Below are 22,822 nucleotides of genomic sequence, written 5' to 3' on the forward strand. Positions count from 1 at the left end.
ACAAGCTGGGCCAATCACAGCCCAGCTGTGTCATGTGATTAGCTGTGGCCAAATCACAGATAAGCACAAAATTTCATTCAGGTAAATGCTTGCTTATAGCAACGTAATTCTTTGCTATAAGCAAATTGTGTAAAACAAATAAATAAAAATACTGATCACTTCCCCAAAGTAGTACAATGTTACTATGGTAACATTATACTACTTTGGTCACAGTGAAATATGAAAAAAAATAATCTTAAAAGTAAGAGGAAAAAAAAAAGTAATAAAAAATAAAAAGAAAAGTATAATTTTTATTTCATACGGTCACCAGTCAGTGTCTCTGATCACCGCCATGCCATTTATATGATGGCGCTGTACTGCACTGGTGACAGTATGGTAAAAAAAAAAAAAAAAAAATTGTGAAAATCATTTTTTTTTATTTCTTCATTTCCAAAAAATTACAGCTTCAAAAATCTCGCCATGCCTGTTATGAAATACATCGGACTGTCTACTTTGCAAAAAGGGTTATTTGGGGGATATCTGTACTGTCCTGACATTCTTGAACCTCAAAAAATTAGATTGGCTGTCAGTACTTCAGGATTGATCAATATTCAGATCTATACCATAGTTTGGTGAAAATAACCCAAATTAGTATTTATTTAGTTTGTAGGAAAGTTATAGTTTTCACAAAGAAATGTAGTAGAATAAATTTTGGCCTAAATTTATGAAGAACAATTATTATTTGCAAACTTTTATAACAGAAACAAAGAAAAACGTTTTTTTTTTCAACATTTTTGTTTTTGTTAATTTAGCAAAAAATAAAAACCCCAGCGGTGATTAAATACCACCAAAAGAAAGTTCTAGTTGTGTGAAGAAAATGATAAAATTTTAGTTTGGGTACAGTGTTGTATGACTGTGCAATTGTCATTCAAAGTGTGAGAGCGCTGAAACCTAAAATTGGCCTGAGCAGGACGGGGGTAAAAGTGCCTGGTATGGAAGTGGTTAAAAAAAATAAAAAAAGTTAAACCTATCCTATTTGTCAATGTCACTGGCCCCCATCAGGGTCCAAGCTTCACCCATCATGGTGGGCATGCCTTCAGAAGGGTCTTCAGGGTTTGGGTTCCATAGGGATGGACCACAGCCCTCCACCTGTATAGCAACCTGTTAACTACACACATTACATTAGGCACTGAGGTGAGTGCCCATGCATGATCCAGTGTTCTAAGCAATATGATAGGCCATACCTACAGTATGGAATATGGGTACAGCTCCCAAGGTGTTACTGAGGTTGCACTAAACTCGATGCCCTGCTTCTATTGTTGAATTAAACAGTGAAGATTTGATTGAAGCATCTGTACAAAAACAAAACTAGTCAAGCAAATTATTTTGTTGTAAGGGTGAAGAGGTAAACTACCTTAGGACACTAGCAAAAACGGAGGCCTTACAAAATAAGGTAAGGTTAAAGGGTTACACCCCAGGGCCCAGCAGAGTTTTGTTGTGTCCAACCATGAGAAGTACCAGACTATAACCCAGTATATGAATATCCAATATACTGCACAATTAAGAAAAGGATTGACTCTCAAGACCTCCTTCTCTCTAGTTCCCTGGTCTCCTCCTCCCATGCCCACCTCCAGAATATCACATATCTTCTGGAACTCCCTACCCCAATCCATCAGACTATCACCTACTCTCCTTTCATTTAGGCGCACCCTGAAAACCCACCTCTTCAGGGAAGCCTACCCCACCCCCTGCTAAATGCTGGCCTCCTCCACTCTTCGTACCACTCCATCCCCCACAGCTATCTCCTCCTGTACCACTATCCCCTCCCTCCTAGATTGTAAGCTCGAAAGAGCAGGGCCCTCGAACCCCTCGTGTATCACATTGTATTGTTTTTGTACTGTCGCATGTTCTGTCTCCCTTTGTAATGTACAGCGCTGAGCAAACTGTTGGCGCTTTATACTGTATGATAATATTAACTATTGCCAGTCCATAACACTCCATTTTTTTTTAATGATTATTTGGTGGATTTGCTAGTGTGCTTGTCAGTCTAAGACACACAAAAACTACTTTCTGAGGTCATTATAGGGTCTTTTAATCTTGGTATGATTGCATCCCCACACATCCATGGCAAGGAGAACACCAGACCCTGGATATGAGGTTTAAATAAGACAAGTTCCACCTGGTTTTGATCACTGGCACCTAAAAGACACACAATTCTAAAATTCATGGATTTGAAGTGGGGGTAAAGGTAGGACTGTACTTTCTCTATGCAACAAGTGTTGAATTTTGTTAAATAAGATTATGAAAAAGAAAACACGTCAATGTTACATGTAGTTTGTTCAAGTTCTATGTACAAAAGTACCGAATGTTAGATCTAATATTTGTCTGGTTAAATACATTGAAAAAGTCATCATTTTCCACAGGGTAGACTTTCACACAACTGTATGTACCAACTGCAATTGAAACCATTTGTTTTCTATTTCTATAAATGTGCACGTGTATACCTGTGCAAAATATGGGACAATAAATAAATCCACTAAGACATGGGCAATCAATAAATCCACCAAGACCTGGGCAAATATAAAATTACTTTATTTTATAATGTAATTTTCTAATGTGTGTCCCTCGAAAAAAGTTCTGCTTACTAAAAACAACTGTGTTCCCTTTTCATCTTCTGTGCGTGAAGACATGTGAAATGATAAAAAAAAAAGGAAACTAAAAATGAAAAGAATCAAAACAATTTCACAGCTGGCTTAAAAAAATTAAAAGGTAACCATGTAGCAGAGAGCTGTGGATATATGGAGGACTATGGATCTGTAGATAGATACTATTCACAACATGTTAAAGTCCCATGCTGTTTCAGTTATCGAAACACACAAGTATATCATAGGAAACTGATATTCTACAGTATACCTTAATTAGAGTAGAATTACATATACAGTATATACTTTAAGCATATTTCAATACATTAAAACTTTTAAACTTTTTTTACTTTTGAGCTGTACAGGCTTATACTTCAGTGCGTTTCCGAGAACTTCAGTGATTGTGTTAGTTTTAATAAGGCAACATTTGTTTTTGAAGGCAAAGTTATTTTGGGTGACTGTTTCTATGCCACAAAATCCAGTTTACCGACACATGAAAACACACACTTTGTTCTTTAAAGAAAAAAAACAAAGAAACAAAAAAACCAAGCATAAAACACAAGGTGCAGATATGCTTTGCAAAATGTAATCAGAGTACATGCATTAACAGAGTATTACACATTCACTCTATAGTGAAGTTTTCTTTAGGAATTCGAGATTTTTTGAGATCCTTAATATCATCCAACATTTTCTTGGGAGTGATGATATGAGTAGATCCTACAGATAAAAAAAAGCAAAAAACACAAGCTTGAATTACTGTTAGAAGCATGAAGGGGAAAAAACAAAAAAAACACAGCACCATCCCTCCCCCAACTGTCCACTGTCTAGGTGCAGAAAGAAGTGGTATAGTGCTGCAATCATATGAAGACCATGTTATTAACTCTATAAAAACAAGCACAAGATGGAAAGCCTGGTATAAAAACCATTTCTAACCACTTGCAGACCAAGCACATTCTGGCAGTTTGCTAAAAATAAATATATAATATTTAGGGGTTATAAGTGTTTAAATCAGTATTTTTTGCTAGAAAATGAAACACGCTATAGAATGAAATGGCGATCGTTGCAATTTTTTATGTCACATGGTATTTGCACAGTGGTTTTTCAAACACATTTTTTGGGGGAAAAAAATACAGTTTAATGAATGAAAAACAAACACAATCTATACCCCAATTGTTTGTAAAATATGAAAGATGACGTTACAGCAAGTAAATAGATACCCAACATGTCACGCTTTGAAAATGGCTTACACTTGTGGAACGGTGACAAACTATGGTACAAGTCTCTCATTGGACTAAATGCAATTTCTCCTGCGCTCCGGGACCCAGGCTGGTGGTGAGTAGATCATATCCCAACAAAACAACCACCGGGGCATACAAGGTCGTGCAGCTCCAAACCAAGGCTGGGGAAGCCCGAACAGAACTGTGAAGTAAAACAAGAAGAAGCTCTGAGGAAGAAGGCATGACCTTCGAAACGCGTCAGCTGTACTGAGTGTCCACCCCCATGATGGGATTCGCGCTGGCCTCTTGCCTTTGAAGTCCCTGGGAGGACTTACATGCCTGTTTTTATTCGCAGTTTGTGAGTACCATTCTTTTACTAACTAAATTTGGTTACTGAGGTAATGCGCATGGTTGGTGCGCTTCTTCTTGTTTTACTTCACAAGTCTCTCACTGCCTCTGTGACCAGCCAGCCAAACCGTTGGATAATTTTTTGGATGTGCCAGTTGAAACGGTAAGCCTGCGTAACTGGCAAGCGTTGAGCCAATCAGCTAACTTCAGCTTGTTCAATTAAGCTTTGGCAAAAAAAACTGAAAATTGATTTGTTTCTGTGCACAGCTGCACTAGATTTTGTACTCTCCAGTTTTAGTAAATAACCCCCATTGGGAATTTAGTGATAAATGGTAATAGTCATCTCCCTCTTTTTTTTTTTTTTTAATTATTAAACCGACTCATACTAGCAAAAAAAAAAAAAAAAAAATTATATAATTTCTTTCAATTACCATGACCCACTACAAAACAAAAAAAACAAAAAAAAAATACCCCCCAAAAAAGTTGTAATACTAATGGCGTTCATGGCGATACCACATGTGTGTGCATTACTTTGTTTGTACCCATAGCATGCTTCCAGACCTAAACCCTATTGAGCATCTGTTGGGCATCCTCAAACGGAAGGTGGAAGAGAGCAAGGTCTCTAACATCCACCAGCTCTGTGATGTCATCATCGAGGAGTGGAAGAGGACTCCAGTGGCAACCTGTAAAGCTCTGGTGAACTCCATGCCCAAGAGGGTTAAGGCAGTGCTGGAAAATAATGGTGGCCACAAAAAATATTGACACTTTGGACTCAATTTGAACATTTTTCAGGGGTGTACTCACTTTTGTTGCCAGCGGTTTAGACATTAATGTCTGTGTGTTGAGTTATTTTGAGGGGACAGCAAACGTACATTGTTATACAAGCTGTACACTCACTACTTTACACTGTAGCAAAGTATCATCTCTTTAGTGTTGTTACATGAAAAGATAGAATAAAATATTTACAAAAATGTGAGGGGTGTACTCACTTCTGTGTGTATATACAGTTGTGTTCAAAATAATAGCAGTCAGACATCATTAACCTGATCAATCACTGTTTTTGGTAGAAATAATATTTCTACATGGCAAATAATTTACTAGCAAGTGTAGTAGAGTAATAGAAATCCAACAGACCCAACAGTCATGATATGCATGCTGCTGATTCTGTGTAATTGAATCACTAATTGAAAGGGGCATGTTCAAAATAATAGCAGTGTGGAGTAATTAGTGAGGTTCTTGATTCTTTGAAAAACAGGTGGCAATTATTGCCCTTATTTAAGGAAGGAAGGCAGCAAATGCTGTACATGCTGGTTACAGTGCATTTCTCTCTGAAATTCTGAGGAAAATGGGTTGATCCAGACATTGTTCAGAACAGCGAACCTTGATTAAAAAGTTGATTGGATAGGGGAAAACATATAAAGAAGTGCAGAAAATGATAGGCTGCTCAGCTAAAATGATCGCAAATGCTTTAAAATGGCAACCAAAACCTGAAAGACGTGGAACAAAGCGAAAAACTACCATTCGAATGGATAGAAGAATAGCCAAAATGGCAAAGACTCAGCCAACAATCAGCTCCAGGAAGATCAAAGAAGGTCTAAAGTTACCTGTGAGTACTGTTACAATTAGAAGAGGACTATGTGAAGCCAAGCTAACTGCAAGAAGCCCCCGCAAAGTCCCACTGTTGAAAATAAGACATGTGCTGAAGAGGTTACAATTTGCCAAAGAGCACATTGACTGGCCTAATGAGAAATGGCGCAACATTTTGTGGACTGATGAAAGTAAGATTGTTCTTTTTGGGTCTAGTGGCCGGAGATAGTTTGTCAGACGACCCCCAAACACTGAATTCAAGCCACAGTACCCTGTGAAGATAGTGAAGCATGGTTGCGCAAGCATCATGATATGGGGATGTTTCTCATACTACGGTGTTGGGCCTAGTTATCGCGTACCAGGGATCATGGATCAGTTTGAATACATCAGAATACTTGAAGAGGTCATGCTGCCTTATGCTGAAGAGGAAATGCCCTTGAAATGGGTGTTCCAACAAGACAATAACCCCAAACACACCAGTAAACGTGCAACATCTTGGTTCCAGACCAACAAGATTGATGTTATGGAGTGGTCAGCCCAATTCCCGGATCTTAATCCAATAGAAAACTTGTGGGGTGACATCAAAAATGCAGTTTATGAGGCAAAACCAAGAAATAGAGAAGAACTGTGGAATGTAGTCCAATCATCCTGGGCTGGAATACCTGTTCACAGGTGCCAGAAGTTGCTTGACTCCATGCAACACAGATGTACAGCAGTTCCCAGAAACAGTGCTTATACAACTAAATATTAATTAAGTGCTTATACAACTAAATATTAATTAAGTGCTTATACAACTAAATATTAATTAAGTGATTCAAAGGAAAGCAAAATCTTCAAACATTTTTCAGTTTATATAGTGAATGTTTGAGTTTGTAAAGAAGAATACAAACACTGCTATTTTTTGAACAGTCTAATATTCACCTTTCTTCAATTTTTTCTAGAGGAACAACACAAATTTGATATATTTTTCTTCATGTTTTGATTTGGAATAGAATGTGTAGTGTTCCCAATGCATTTGTGTGTATGGAAATAAAAGCTATTAGAAGGATTGTGAGCTTTATTAGTGTAAGTGTGTGTGTGTGTTACAGTGACGGAAATAAGTATTTGATCCTCTGCTGGTTTTGAATGTTTGCCCACTCACAAAATAATTAGTTTAGGTGTATTGTAACACTGAGAGACAGAATAGCAACAACAAATTCAAAAGAAGTGCATGTCTAACAAATTATGCACTGATTTGCATGATCATGAGGGAAATATTTAATCCCCTTCAGAAAACATGATTAAGGTCTGGAGACTGGCTAGGCCACTCCAGGACCTTAATGTGCTTTTGCATGAACCACTTCTTTGTTGCCTTGGCCGGTGTGTTTTGGGTCATTGTCATGCTGGAACAGCCATCCACGACCCATTTTCAATTCCCTGGCTGAGGGAAGAAGGTTCTCACCCAAAATTTGAAGGTACATTGCCCCGTCCATCGTCCCTTTGATGCGGTGCAGTTGTCCTGTCCCCTTAGCAGAAAAACACCCCCAAAGCAGAATGTTTCCTCCACCATGTTTGACAGTTGGGATGGTGTTCTTGGGGTCATAGGCAGCATTCCTCCTCCACCAAACACGGCAAGTTGAGTTGAAAGTGTTTTGGTCAGATGAGACCAAAATCGAGCTCTTTGGCATCAATCAGTCCTCCTCTGCATCATTCAGATGTTCAGTGGCAAACTTCAGACGGGCCTGGACATGTGCTTTCTTGAGCAGAGGAACCTTGTTGGCACTACAGGATTTCCATCCTTGTTGGCGTAGTGCAGGGGTCCTCAAACTACGGCCCGCGGGCCACATGCGGCCCGCCGAGGCCATTTATCCGGGGACAGGAAGGGACACCAAGTACAGTGGTGTGCAGGGGGCTGCTGTACCTTACCTGGCTCCGGTCCCACGACGATCCAGTCGAGGAAGCGCTGCTCCTTCATTCACTCCGGCCACTCCCTCACTCCTGCCGCTCGGCTCCGCCTCCTCACCAGTGATTGGGCGCCAGAACTGTAGCTCAGGAAAGGCACACAGGCGACCAATCACCTGCGAGGAGGCGGAGCCGAGCGGTCCCGCAAACATCGAGTGAGACCAGAGTGAAGGACGACAGCGGACAGGTAAGTGTGCCGTGCTGATGGTGCTGCTGCAACCAGGTATGCTGGCTGCAGTAGCACCTAGGCTGGAGCAGGGGTCAGCAAGTTACGTGTCATTGGGAGAAATAGTGCCCCATGATTGGTGTCACTGATACCAATGATGGGGCACTATACCTCCCCCCACTGACACCAACGATGGGCACTATTCCACCCCGCACTGACACCAACGATGGGGCACTATTCCACCCCCCACTGACTCCAATGATGGGGCACTATTCCTCCCCCCCACTGACACCAATGATGGGGCACTATTCCTTCTCCCACTGACACCAATGTTGGGACACTATCCCCCCCACTGACACCAATGACGGGGCACTATTCCCCTCCACTGACACAATGACGTACTATTCCTCCCCCTGACACCAAAGATGGGGCACTATTCTTCCCACTGACACCAATGATGGGACACTATTCCTCCCACTGACACCAATGACGTACTATTCCTCCCAATGACACCGGTGACACACTATTCCTCCCACTGACACCAATGTTGGGACACTATCCCCTTCCCCCACTGACGGGGCACTATTCCCCCCCCCCCCACACTGACACCAATGATGGGGCACTATTCCTCCCCTTACTGAAACCAATAATGGGGCAATATTCCTCCCCCCACTGACACTAATGATGGGGCACTATTCCTTGAACTGACACCAATGATGGGGTACTATTTCTCCCACTGACACCAATGATGGGGCACGATTCTTCCCACTGACACCAATGATGGGGCACGATTCCTCCCACTGACACCAATGATGGGGAACGTTTCTTCCCACTGACACCAATGTTGGGGCACGATTCTTCCCACTGACACCAATGATGGGACACGATTCTTCCCACTGACACCAATGATGGGACACGATTCTTCCCACTGACATCAATGATGGGGCACGATTCCTCCCACTGATACCAATGATGGGGCACTATTTCGCTCCATAAGACACACTTGGGGGGGAAATGTCTGTGCATCTTATGGAGCGGCCAGCCCAGTATTCTCACGGCCGTTGTATGTACGCAGTCTCTGGTCATCTCCTGTACTGTGTCCGCATTTGTTCATAGTTTTTTTTTTTTTTTTAAAACTATAGTCTGGCCCTCCAACGGTCTGAGGGACAGTGAACTGGCCCCGTTTAAAAAGTTTGAGGACCCCTGGCGTAGTGTGTTACCAATTGTTTTCTTGGTGACTGTGGTCCCAGCTGCCTGGAGATCATGGCCAAGATCCTCACATGTAGTTCTGGGATGATTCCTCACTGTTCTCATGATCACTTACACTCCACGAGGTGAGATCTGGCATAGTGCACCAGACCTAGGGAGACTGACAAATTATTTTGTGTTTCTTCCATTTGCGAATGATTGCACCAACTGCTGTCACCTTCTCACCAAGCCGCATGGCAATAGTTTGGTAGCCCAGTCCAGCCTTGTGTAGGTCTACAATCTTGTCCCTGACATCCTTGCACAGCTCCTTGGTCTTTGCCATGGTGGAGAGTTTGGAATCTGATTGTTTGATTGCTCCTGTGGACAGAATGAGATTAGCAGCACTACCTTTAAGAGACTGCTTCTAATCTCAGCTTGTTACCTGTATGAAAGACATCTGGTAGCCAGAAATCCTGCTGAATGATAGGGGATCAAATTCTTATTTCCTTCATAAATATGCAAATCAGTGAACCATTTGTTAGACGTGCATTTCTTTTGAATTTTTGTTGCTATTAAGTATCTCAGTGTTACAATAAGTGTGATGTGAGCAACCTAGTGTGTAAGGATGTAGGGTATTGTTAGCTTTGCTGATAATAGCAGGATGAAAATGAATGTACATAAATCATACATCTGTAATGGATGGTGTACCCAATATAGGTCACTTTTGGGAGGGGGGGGGGTGGAATTAGCACAAAATAGGGGGTGGGGAGAGGGATACAAAAGGGGTGAGAGTGAGATTGTAAGAAACATGTACAGCTCAGCAGAAGGATCCTATGCATGACAGAGGGTCAGTGAATGACCCCATCATGTGTCTCAAGATTTTCATTGAGCCCGGTGGGTGCAAGGGAACCTAGAGTAAAGATCCAATAGGTCTCTCTCTTGCATAGTCTTTGGGATTGAATCAATCACAGGAGATTCAGGTGGTGGAAGAAAATTCCAAAGACACTTATGCCTGATGGATCACTATTGTGTGCCTCCTGAAAGTGCCATGGTACAGAATATTTGTATTTGCCTTTAATGCTCTCCTTATGATTAATGATGTTAAATTTGTGTTGGCCAAACTTGACCCTCAAGGGACGCATGGCTCTGTCAACATATAGGAGGCCACAGGGGCAAATGAGCCCATAGATTACAAAGGAAGTGCCACAGTTAATAAACTGCTTGATCTTATACGCACGGCCATTGGTGCCAGCCACCTCTTTCTTTCTGTGGCACATGTATTTGCAAGTTCCACAATTGGTCACACCGCATTTGAAACTGCCTCTTTGATCAAACAGGGCGGACCAAGGATTGACCGCATTAATGGCACCAGCAAGAGGCTTCTTAATTCTACTGGGTGATATGTGACTCCTGAGATCCCTAGGTTTCCTGAACACAATTTCGGTTCTTGGGGTGAGGCTCTGACCAAGGACTGAGTCATGCTTCAGGATTTTCCAATGCTTTTGAATGCTTTGCTGTATGTCGAAGAAAATTTGACCTGGTCATTAAATCTGTTATCAGGAGTCTTTAGTGACTTACTTGGCAGCTGTGTGTGGTATATGCAGATGACTCTCTTCATATTGGCCCCAATACTTCTGGTAGGGTTCCTCAATGCGGACCTCACTATAGCCTTTTTCTAGAAACTTGATCCTCAAGATGGCGCTCTGTTCCTCAAAGTCAGCTTTGGTGGTGCATGTTCTCCTCAACCTGTAATACTGTCCAACAGGGACATTATGGATCCATTTGGGGTGGTTATGGCTGCTAGCGTGCAAATAAGAGTTGCCGGCGCTAGGCTTAAAATGCGTTTTGGAGCAGATGTTGCCATCCGAGTCTGTCCGTAGTTCAAGATCTAGGAATGCCAGACTGTTGGCATCCACATGTGTGAAGCCGATTCCAAAGGGGTTATTTTGGCAGTGTGGGAGGAACCCATCCAGATCATCATCTGACCCTTGCCAGATGATTAAGATATCGTCTATATATCTGGCGTACAGGGCCAGATTGCCCCGATATGGGTTGTTGTTCCATATCGATTCCTCCTCCCAGTATCCCATGAAGGAGCCGTGCCTCTAATTTGTCTGTAGAAGTTCCCTTGAAAGGAGAAATAATTACGTGTGAGGGTATAATGGATGTTTTTTTAAAGGAAAGCCACTTGGATGGAAGGCATGTCACTTTTGCCCAAAAATTTTCTAATGGCAAACATGCCATATTGATGTTCGATAGATGTGTAAAGAGCAGTGACATCTAAGGATAACTATTTATATTCTGGACACCACTTCGAGGAAGATAAGATCTCCAGCATATGCTCAGAGTCTCTGACATAGGATGGTAGACTCACGACTAATTCTTGGAGGAAATAATCAATATAGCATCCCAAATTGCTGGTGATGCGATCAATGCCAGCTATGATGGGTCTACCAGGGGGATTAATCAGGTCTTTGTGAATTTTTGGTAAATGGTAAAAATAAGGGGTCAGTGGGTGTTTGAGCAGGAATAAATATTCATTATTTGATAGTATTTTATTGGTCAGAGCCTCATCCAACAACCCTTTTAAAGAATCTTTGTATTCCAGTAGGGGGTCTCTACAGAGCTGTTCATAGGTGTCAGAATCTATCAATCAAAAGGCTTCCAAAATATATACATCTTTGTCCTGGATGACCAGACCACCCCCTTTATCAGCTTGTCTTATAATAAATGATGTCATCTCTGTTTCTGATATGGGTCATAGTGATGTCAAGGTTCTTGGCCCCGAAACCATGTGAGAAGTTTTTTGGAATGCTGTGATGTTTGTTATGTTCGCAGATCCTCTTGATATCCTTCAATACCATGTCATAAAAGGTTGGGATGAAATTCCCTTTGACCCAAATGTGGATAAAAGGTGAAGGCAGGTTTGAAGGCCATATGAATGATCCTATCTTTATCTGTTGACACGTGATCATCAAGGGACAGTGCAAACCCATCACATTTGCCTTCCTGCCTATATATCCTTTGTGTTTACTTTTAGTATGTCAATTGCCCCTGTAACCCCTCCCCCTGTCTTGGGGAGTGTCCAGAATGGCCCACATGTGACCTTTGGTTCAACTAGTTGTGAGCATATAAAAGAGGGTGCAGACATTTGGTCAGTTGGCTCTGAGGAAGAGGCAAGTCCGCGAAACAAGTCAGCCTATTGGATGTCTACACTCCCAATTGCGGACTGTCACTTAGCGCGGTGTTGATCTAGCAGTTCTTTTATACCTTGCCTTTGACTTTATTGTCGTTTGTGAGTACAACTACTTTTATTTCTTAAACATTTTTATGGTAATGCACTAGACCCATGCGCCCTCTGTTTGTACTTTCCTCATTTAGTATATTTGGATTTCCCCAGTCCATTGTGGGTTGCAAGGTGTGCATGCTCCAGGACATTCTTGAGGAGGTTGTAGCCTGTATCGAGTCCATCCCCAAGCGCAGGAGCATTTGTGTATGACGCTGTACTGTGCTGGCGACATTGTTTTTTTTTTCACAATTTTTTTTTAAATGAAGGAATTTAATAACATTTCACAAAAAATTACAACTCTCGATGCCCCTTACTAAATGCCTCAGATTGTCTACATTCCAGAGGGCAGGGAGCTGCTGTTACACACTGTTCAAGAGCTCTGAGAGCTGATTGGAGGGAGAAGGCACACCCCACTTCACACAACACACAGGAACAGAGCGGAGGCAGTTAGTCACAGGCCGAGTGCTAGAGGTCCCTCCTCTTGTTACCTTTTTCCCTCTTGGTGTCAGGAAAACTTGTCAGTAGTGATTGATAACAGAGGAACTAGTCAGCAGAGAGAAATGAAACTTCTGCTCTGGAGAGAAGCAAGTAAACACTATAAAAATATGTGCTTTGTTCAGACTTCAGGTTTACAATAGCTTTAACAAAAATTTAGATATGGGGCAGTTGACCTGATATATTAGCATGTTTAAGGAAAAAAGACCGATGTAAAGAGTTACCCACCACCTGCAGTTATGGAGAGCTTGTCTTCTTTACGGTTTCTGTAAAAGTTGCAACACATACTAACAATTGAAGGTTTATAACTTACCAATTATAACCTGGACAAACTTGTTGGCATTTGTCACTTCATAGGCACAACGAATTTCAGAGTATGTGATCCCTCCAATTACAAAAACGATCAGCTTGGATGCGGTTTTCCGATCTTCACGACCTATTGTATTGTGTTTCTGTCGGGCACTAAACAAAAACAGTAATGATTGATAGAGAAAATGGGTTAAGATTTTTGTTTTACTTGTAAAATTATTTTCTTGAAGTGTATCACAGGACATCGAGGATGTTCATGCCTACTTCGGTTATGCCGACACCTTCAGGTGAATGAACACTGGCCAAAAAAAAAAGGGCAAGAATCTCCGCCCGGGCATAACCCCTTCTAGCTCAACTAAGCCTTAGCTTTATAGCAAGCAATGAGGAACAGACAAGATGGGAGGGACCTCTGTGTCCTGTGATATACTCCTAGGAAAAGGATTTTACAGGTAAACCAAAAATCCTAATTTCCCAATTGTCTATCACAACACAGAGGACTTAAGATAGAAACAAAGAGCGATGGCAGGAGGGGAAAAAAAAAAAAAAAAAAAAAAAAAAAAAAAAAAAAAAAAAGAATGGTCCATCCAGTCTGTCTCATTTTTTTGTCTGAGTATAGATCTACAGTATGTTGTCCCATACATCTTTGAATCTACTTACGGTTGACTGACTTGCTGCTTTTGCTGGATGTCTACTCCAAGCAACTACTTTTTTGTTAAGAGTACTTTCCAAGATTAGTTTTGAACTTTCCAACGGCTAGTTTGAGGTCATATTGCCCGGTTCTTGGTTCCATGTTGAAAATACTGCCCCCTTTTGATGTATTTAAAGGTTTCAATCATGTCTCCACTTTTCCTTCTTTTTTCCCCAGACTGTACATATTAAAGCAGAACCAAACTGCATCTGAGCACCGCAAACCAAAAATGCTATTTAATTAATTTTTAATATTCAAAGCAAACTCACCCATCCATACATGGCTCCATGCTTTATTTTGCTGAGAAATCCCTTTTCAAAAACAGCCCCTAGCATTTCTGGCTGTGGCCATCTTGAGTACAGGCAGATGATTCATACAGCATTCACTTTCTAGAATCCATCTGCCCTTAGCGCAGGAAAGCATGAAGGAAGGTGTGCTTAGTTAACAAAATCCCTCCTGAAGATTCCTTGATGTATGACATCATTTCCCTAGGCATGGAAACTAGGAAGTAACTGAGGAAATGTAGAAAAAAAAAAAGTTTAACACAAGTAAATATTAAATACTTTCCTATCTATTTACTAATGCTAGCCAAATGTCAATGTTGATTGACCAGGTGAAGTTCCTGAAGTCTCTCCTGATAGGATATCCCAAAAGCAATGAACATGAGGAGTGGGCAACACAGCAACAATACTAAATACACCTTGAACCAAAAAACAGAACAGGGAAAAAATCCACTACAAAGCCACCTGAAAAAAAACCTCACAAAACTGGCATCTGCAGCGGCATGAACATTATCTAGCTGGAACCTAGAAAACAAGTGACTAGAAGACCAGGTACCAGCCCTAAAAACTTGGAACAGAAACTTGATATTGAACCATCCAGAAAGCACTGACACTCCTAGTGTAATTGGTCTCAAATATGACAGGATTAACCTTGCCCTTGATACCATGGGCCTGAGAAATGAGTGAAAGAATCCACCTAAAACTAGTGAATCAAGAAGCAGCCTTACCCTTGCAAGGACCTTCAGGCAGAACAAACAGGCAATCAGACTGTTGTAACAAAGCTTCAGACAAACCCTATTATCATCCAAAGACAGACACACCATCTCCTCAGGATGCTTAGGACAAAAAGTCGCCAATGCAATTTCCTCATTCAGGTGGAACAAACAAACCACTTTAGGCATGAATGAGCCTCAAGGTCTCAAAATCACTTTATCCTGGTGAAGAGCCAGGAAAGTTTTCCTGCAGAAAAATTGTAGCCAACTTTGAGACCCTGTGAACAGAAGAAATGGCAACCAAAAGACAGCCTTACGCACGAGAAGAGGTTCAAAATCTGCAAAACAAACAAAACCAAGTGAAATGGTTTTAAAGGCTTCATTTTTCTTTATACAACACACACATCATACTTACTTTCTCCGTGCAACGGTTTTGTGCAGAGCAGCCCTGATCCTCCTTTTCTCAGTCTGGTCCACTCCTCACTGGCTGTGATTGACAGCAGCGGGAGCTTCTGCAGTGTCTCAGCCAATGAGGAGACAGACCCTGAGGGGAGCCACTACTCTTGTGCACATCACTGGATCGGGATCAGGCTTGGGTAAGTATTGGTGGGGTGGTGGTGGTGGGGGGAGGGGGGGGGGTGAGTCTGCGGAGGAAGCTGCACACAGTTTTTATTTTACTTTTTTTTGCATTAAACCATTTTACATCCTGCACAAAAGGCTTTTACTAAGGAATGAGACAATATATTTCTGAAACAGAACAGCCAATGCTTATTCCTTGGTGGTACTTAAGGCCAGAAACATCTCCACACCAGATCAGAAAAAAAAGCTAAAATGCACTTAATATACTGTCGGGGATGAAGCTTATGAGCCTCTATCCCTCAGGACTTGGGCTTCAACAGCCATGCCATCAAAGCCAGTAGCCACAAAGCAGGATGGAAGACTGGACCCTGCAACAGCAAATTTTGCCAAACTGGAAGAGTCCACGACTTATCTGCCACAAGATTTAAGATGTATGCATACCACATTCTTCTTCATGCAATTAGAATTATCCATCTTTATCCTGCCAATAGGAAGGGAAGTAGGTGCAGTGAAGACATAAGTCAGGCAAAACTGATCCCAAGGAGTCACTAGGCATCCACCGCTAATGCCCAAGTATCCCTGGTTCAGGACACAAATGGGTCTAGTTTTTTTTTTTTTTACAGAATATGGATGCCAAGAGATCAACATCTGGCATCCCCACTGCAGACAAACCTCTGAACTCCAGGCTACTGGAATATGTCTGCCATGTTGAAGACTAAGACTAAGTACTCCAGACAATGTTTTGGAACAGAGGTCAGAGTGGGGGATTAAAATAAGCAACTCCTTGTATAAAGGCAGAGTGAGAAGGTAAAGGTTTCTGGAATAGAATGGATAGGGCAGAAACAATTGCCTTGAGCTCTAAGAGCCAGATTCTGGGTTAAGCTAGACTAGAGGAAAGCCAGGATGCATGGAAAAGAATATTCCCAAGGGTTGAGACATGCTTTGGCAATGGTAGACTTTAAGAGATTTTCTCACCTTGGAGTAGCGTAGGAATGACAAAGTCAGCAATGCCCCTATCCTTTAGGCTGAGAATCCTCATGCACAAACAAATCAAGGGATGCTTGAGCAATCAGAGTTTGAAGGTTGATCTCAGAGAAGCAATGCATTTCTGAGGAAGGTAAAAGGTTTGCCTGGGCCATGTTCAGGATCAGGCCCAAATACGGGCAACGGGAAGGCAAGTTGATCATCCATCAGAAAGTTTTGAAGAATTCAAAATTCTAATTTTTTTTTTTTGTGTTGACAAACAGGACCGTGTCTGATGAAGCCTTCAGCTGATGGTCATACAGGTATCCTGTGACTTGGATGCCCTGAAATCTGAGTAGCACCATGAGAGGAGCAAGCACTTTTGTGAGGACTCTTGATGCACAGGAATGCCCGAATATTAGTGTGACAAACTGTCACTTATGGCAAAGCACAGAAGGTTTGTGGGGGAAGGTGAAGATGGGCATTTTTGATGTGCACTGATGTCAGAAAGTCCCTTGATCAAAAAGAAGCAATGACAGATCTTGTGGACTCTACATAACTTGCAGATATCCATTTAGGGATTTTAGGCCCAAAATGGGATGAATGCCTCTAATTCAGTTTTGAGACTGAATAGGTTTGAGTAAATCCCTTTGAACGTTTCCTCTGCAGGAACTCCTGGTGCCTAAAGCTGAATCAGGGGTGCCCACAAATCTGCCCGTCTTTGAAGTGAAGAGGAGGTAGAGATTGAAATTCTATTTTGTAGCCACTGGAAATAATAGAATGGACCCAGGAGGTCCATGAAGTTTCTGATCTAGACTGGCCCAGTTGCCAACAGATGTTCCTCCAGAGCTTCTAGGTAGTATGGAGGGTTTTGGGGTCCAAACCTTGTAACAAAATGATAGACCCAGTTTGGATTTAGAGAAAGGACCCCTTTTAGTTCAAAGAGGTAGTGGTCATAGTAATAGCAGGCCTAGGATGTTTTTTGTGAGGTAAAAATACTTCCACTCAATAGTTTCCTTAATACATTTAGCAAGGGATTCACCAAACAGGCATTCACTATTGAATCTAAAACCAAAAATCTTTCATTCTCCATTGAAAGGCATGCATAAAAGACACCTTTTGCAAGCAGGCTCACCAGAGCAAGCCTTTAACCACAAAATTCTGCACATACAGTGCTGTAAAAAAGTGTCTGCCCCCTTCCTTTTTTTTCATATTTGTTACACTTAGTAAAATGTGTTTGATAATCTGAATAATTTATTACACAAAGATAACCTGATTAAATACGATAAGCAGTTTTTAAATGATTTAATTTATTAAGGGAAAAAAAAGTCATCCAAAGCTGCCTAGCCCTATGTAAAAAAGCAATTTCCCCCCATCTTGATAAACTATAAATGAACGGTGTTTAAACCCATTTTTTTTGGAAAGAGTTAAATTTCACTTGCCACACCTAGGCCTGATTACTGCTAGGCCTGTTGAATCAAAAAATTACTTAAACAGAAGATGTAATTGACATGTATCAGCCTGGAAAGGGTTACAAAGCCATTTCTAAGGCCTTGATACTACAGCGAACCACAGTGAGCCATTAACCACAAATGGAGAAACCGTGAACAGTGGTGAACCTTCCCAGGAGTGGCTGGCTTACCAAAATTACAACAAAACAACTCTCAGGTCGTCATAAAAGGAACCAGAACAACATCTAAAGAACAGCAGGCAACACTTGCTCTAGTTAAGGTCAGTATTCACGACTCAACAAGAAAGACTGGGCAAAAATGGCATCCATGGGAGAGTTCCAAGGTGAAAACCACTGCCGACCAAAAAGAACACAAATAGGCTAGTCTCACATTTGCCAAAAAATAAAATGTGTCCCGTTACATCTGGCATAAAACTAACACAGCATTTCATAAAAAGATCATCATACCAACAGTCAAACATGGTTGTTGTAGTGTGATGATCATAGGTTGCTTTGCAGCTTCAGGACCTGGATGACTTGCCATAATTTATGGAGCTAAGAATTCTGTGGTCTTGGGTTATGCAGCAGGACACTGATCCGAAAACATACCAGGAAGTCCACCTCTGAATGGCTTAAAAAGAAAAAAAAAATTAAGGTTTTGGAGTAGCCTAGTCAAAGTATGGACTTAAATTTGAGATGCTGTGGCATGACCTTAAACAGGCCATTCATGCTCGAAAACCCTCCAATGCGGCTGGATTTAAAACAATTCTGCAAATACGTTACTGTTTTAGGTGTAGAGGGCAATTAATTATTCACACAGGGCCAGGCAGGTTTGGACAGCTTTTTTTTTCTTAATAAATGAAATCATTTAAAAAAAGCATTTTATTTACTTGGGTTATCTTCGTATTATATTAAAATTTGGTTGATGATGTGAATAATTTAGGTGTGACAAATATGCAAAAAAAAAAACCTCACCAGAAAGGGGGCAAATACTTTTTCACAGCACTGTATGCACAGAGAATAGTGTCACCCTAAGGCCCTGTCGCAGTACATTTTCTAGGGCATCAACACAAAATTGCAGCGCCAAAGGGATGAGTTGTAATTGTTCCAGCAGAACAGGGTCCTCAACAGCACTGTGTTCTTTAATAATCTGTCCAGCCCATGTATCAAACAGTCTGAGAAATGTACATAGCCTCAATAGCCAGCTGTAAGGACCAGCTAGAGCAAATGTCATCTTCAATAGAGTTTCAAAATATCATCAGAATCCTTAAAGCAAGGGAAAAGTGAGATGCTAGTTGAAAACAGAAATGTCAGGATCCAGTACTAGGGTAGCCCATTTGTTTTCTTTTGTATAACAGGATATAACTCAGCAAAGAGTACTGGATGAATAAAGACCTTGTCAGAATTTGTCCAATCTTCATGTAAACCATTATTCATTTGTGTATGCCAAGGAAAAGTCTTTCTGGACTCCGCCAGCTGTTTTGTGCCTATAGGAGCTTGTTTAGACAGAGAAGAAGCTGGTGTTAGTCAAAGGATAGTATTCACCACTTAAATAAGTGAACTCACAGCAGATCGCATATGGCATGAAGCCTTAGCTTATGCCACAAAAAAAAAAAAAAAAAAGCAGTTGAAAATTCCTTTGCAGGATCATCTTCTGCATCCATCTCACCTTCTTCCATATCTTCCTTGAAGAGATTAGTGAGGTTCAGGGTCATACTCTTAAACAGATTCAAGTTGTGGAGAGGCAGAAGAGCACTTTGGGGTCCTGGAGATCAAAGTTTCTAGAAGGGCCAAGAGTTTCCCAAATAAATCAGGCACAGTTGCAGTAGAATCTGCCTTAGTCTTACAGGCCGCCTGTTGCATGCCTGAGAGGGAGCCAGAAGTAGAGGAAGTGCTGTGTCAATATAGGACCTTGTTCTAGTGTAGGGGGAACAGGTACTGCCCCCCTCAGTGTTTTGCTGGTTTTCCATAGTTTTGTCTGTAGTATGAGTTGCTATTAGATCCTTTTTTGTTAGCTCCTTTGCACCTTGTCTCTACCATTGCTAAAATGAGGGCATTCCCCGTGGGCCACTCATGAAATGGATGCAGAATGAGGTTTAGCTTGTCTGGGAAGGGAGATAGGACAGATGCTGACCGATGTTCTGTGCCTGCATCTCTGGAACGTCAGGTTGCCAGGAGACCACCAGATGTGCTTCTTGTGCTCTTAATAGAAAATGCAAGCGAATTTATAAGCTGGAAGGCATAGTGCAACTACGTTGCCACCCAAGAAGCAATGCTGTGTCAGAAAGACCTACCAAATTGAACAAAGCAAATGTTATAACATTACCTAACACCAGCATAACAGAGACATTAGCAGAGGGGTATAACACAATGAACGGATTAACAACCCCACATGTAAAAACAGGACCCAGTCAGAAACACAAAGAAACCCTACAAGTTTCCGGAGGGGACCAAACCACCTGTCATGGTTGGCATACAGTATCTCACAGAAGTGAGTACACCCCTCACATTTTTGTAAATGTTTTATTATATCTTTTCATGTGAATGCACTAAAGAAATTGCACTTTGCTACAATGTAAAAGTAGTCAGTGTACAGTTTGTATAACAGTGTAAATTTGCTGTCTCCTCAAAATAACTCAAACACAGCCATTAATGTCTAAACCGCTGGCAACAAAAGTGAGTACACTGCTAAGGGAAAATGTCCAAATTAGGCCCAAAGTGTCAAAATTTTGTGTGGCCACCATTAATTTCCAGCACTACCTTAACCCCCTTGGGCATGGAGTTCACCAGAGCTTCACAGGTTGCCACTGGAGCCCTCATCCACTCCTCCATGACAACATCACAGAGCTGGCGGATGCTGGAGACCTTGCGCTCCTCCACCTTCCGTTTGAGGATGCCCACAGATGCTCAATAGGGTTTAGGTCTGGAGACATGCTTGGCCAGTCCATCACCTTTACCCTCAGATTCTTTAGCAAGGCATTGGTAGTCTTCGAGGTGTCTTTGGGGTCGTTATGTTTGAATACTGCTCTGCGGTCCAGTCTCCGAAGGGAAGGGATCATGCTCTGCTTCAGTATGTCACAGTACATGTTGGCATTCATGATCCCCTCAATGAACTGTAGCTCCTCAGCTTACTTGTGCATCATCTTTAGAAGAGGCTTCTTTCAGGGACAACAGCCATGCAGACAAATTTGATGCAGTGTGTGGCGGATGGTGTAAGCACTCACAGGCTGACCCCCCACCCCTTCAACCTCTGCAGCAATGTTGGCAGCACTCATACATTTATTTCCCAAAGACAACCATTGGATATGACGCTGAGCACGCGCGCTCAACTTCTTTGGTTGACCATGGCAAGGCCTGTTCTGAGTGGAACCTGTCCTGTTAAACCACTGTATGGTCTCGGTCAACGTGCTGCAGCTCAGTTCCAAGGTCTTGGCAGTCTTCTTATAGCTTAGGCTATCTTTATGTAGAGCAACAATTCTTTTTTTCAGATCCTCAGAGTTCTTTACCATGAGGTGCCATGTTGAACTTCCAGTGACCAGTATGAGTGAGCGTGCTAACACCAAATTTAACACACCTTCTCCCCATTCACACCTGAGATCTTGTAATGCTAATGAGTCACATGACACCAGGGAGGGAAAATAGCTAATTGGGCCCAATTTGGACATTTTCTCTTAGGGGTGAACTCACTTTTGTTGCCAGCGGTTTAGACATTAATGGCTGTGTTTTGAGTGATTTTGAGGGGACAGCAAATTTACACTGTTATACAAGCTGTACACTCACTACTTTACATTGTAGCAAAGTGTCATTTCTTCAGTGTTGTCACATGAAAAGATATAAAATATTTACAAAAATGTGAGGGGTGTACTCACTTCTGTAAGATACTGTACCTCCAAAGGGGATTTTAGGGTCCGGGTGCCACAGAAATGACACTTCCTGCACAACATGCTAAAGTGAGTATGCATGTACTCAATAAAAGATCCATTGCCCAAAGTGTGACAATTGCGTGTCAGACCCCTGACCTTCTCACCAAACTCGTGACAGAAGGACTAGCCAATCTGAAGCCACGATGTCACGTGTGCAACAATGCCATGCCCAGCTGCACCCTGCACAACGATTGTCCAGCTAATGGACCACAAATCGATGTACCGGCAGACACAGTTGCGCTCTTTTAGAGGCAGGAATTCGTAAGTTGCATTAACGAGCTATAGAAACAGTTCAACACTTTCAGAAAGAAAGATTTATTACTAAAAGGTCAAAAGGGTGCAATAAAAATATTTACAGAGAAAAGATGCAACCAAAAAAAAAAAAAAAATTATATATATATATATATATATATATATATATATATATATATATATATATATATAGATATATAGATAGATAGAACAACAGCAAACAGGTAACAGAAAGGAGGTTAACAGGTTAAAGTACTTGCCAATCAGCCTTGGGTTAAGCCAGGGTTTCTCAACTCCAGTCCTCATGGACTCCCAACAGGTCATGTTTTCAGGATTTCCCTCAGATGAAACAGCTGTGGTAATTACTAAGGCAGTGAAACTGATCAATTCACCTGTGCAAAATAATGGAAATCCTGAAAACATGACCTGTTGGGGGTCCATGAGGACTGGAGTTAAGAAACACTGGGTTAAGTAGATCAAGTTTCAAAGCAAAAGGGCTCCCAAGCTGGTTCTGATGTTAAATGGGAGAATTCTTCAACTTACACTCTTAGGCCTGACAGCCTATTTTGTAGTCCCCCAGCAGGGGGTGTCTCTGAAGCCAAGGACCAATGCCTTATTTGGGGAGGGATTGTCTGGGCGGAGACCCAAACTAGAACCAAAATCTCTCATAGCTCATATCTTTTCCTAGGCACAAGTACCGTCTCACCCGCGGGTAGATTAATATGCAGACGCATCTGAGGAACGGTTAGATATGCGATATGAAATACATACTTGAATGGTTCAAGAGATGTAATTTTCTGCTTTCCTATGTA

General features: G+C 41.6%; 1 protein-coding gene across 1 annotated transcript in view; it reads right to left on the reverse strand.

Annotated features, from left to right (window-relative positions):
- Window positions 1-2,548: 2,548 nt before the first annotated feature.
- STXBP3 (syntaxin binding protein 3) overlaps window positions 2,549-22,822 on the reverse strand; it is a 110,417-nt gene continuing 90,143 nt past the window's right edge. Inside the window, exons 17-18 of the mRNA XM_089688699.1 lie at window positions 13,166-13,314; window positions 2,549-3,338 (exon numbers count right to left, since the gene is read on the reverse strand). Coding sequence (XP_089544825.1) covers window positions 3,244-3,338; window positions 13,166-13,314 — 244 coding nt within the window. The 3' untranslated portion in view covers window positions 2,549-3,243. The remainder of the gene's footprint in view (window positions 3,339-13,165; window positions 13,315-22,822) is intronic.

This window comes from Staurois parvus, unplaced genomic scaffold (assembly GCF_062004578.1).
Source record: "Staurois parvus isolate SC_StPar_1 unplaced genomic scaffold, SC_StPar_1.0 ptg000450l, whole genome shotgun sequence".
Lineage (NCBI taxonomy): Eukaryota > Metazoa > Chordata > Amphibia > Anura > Ranidae > Staurois > Staurois parvus.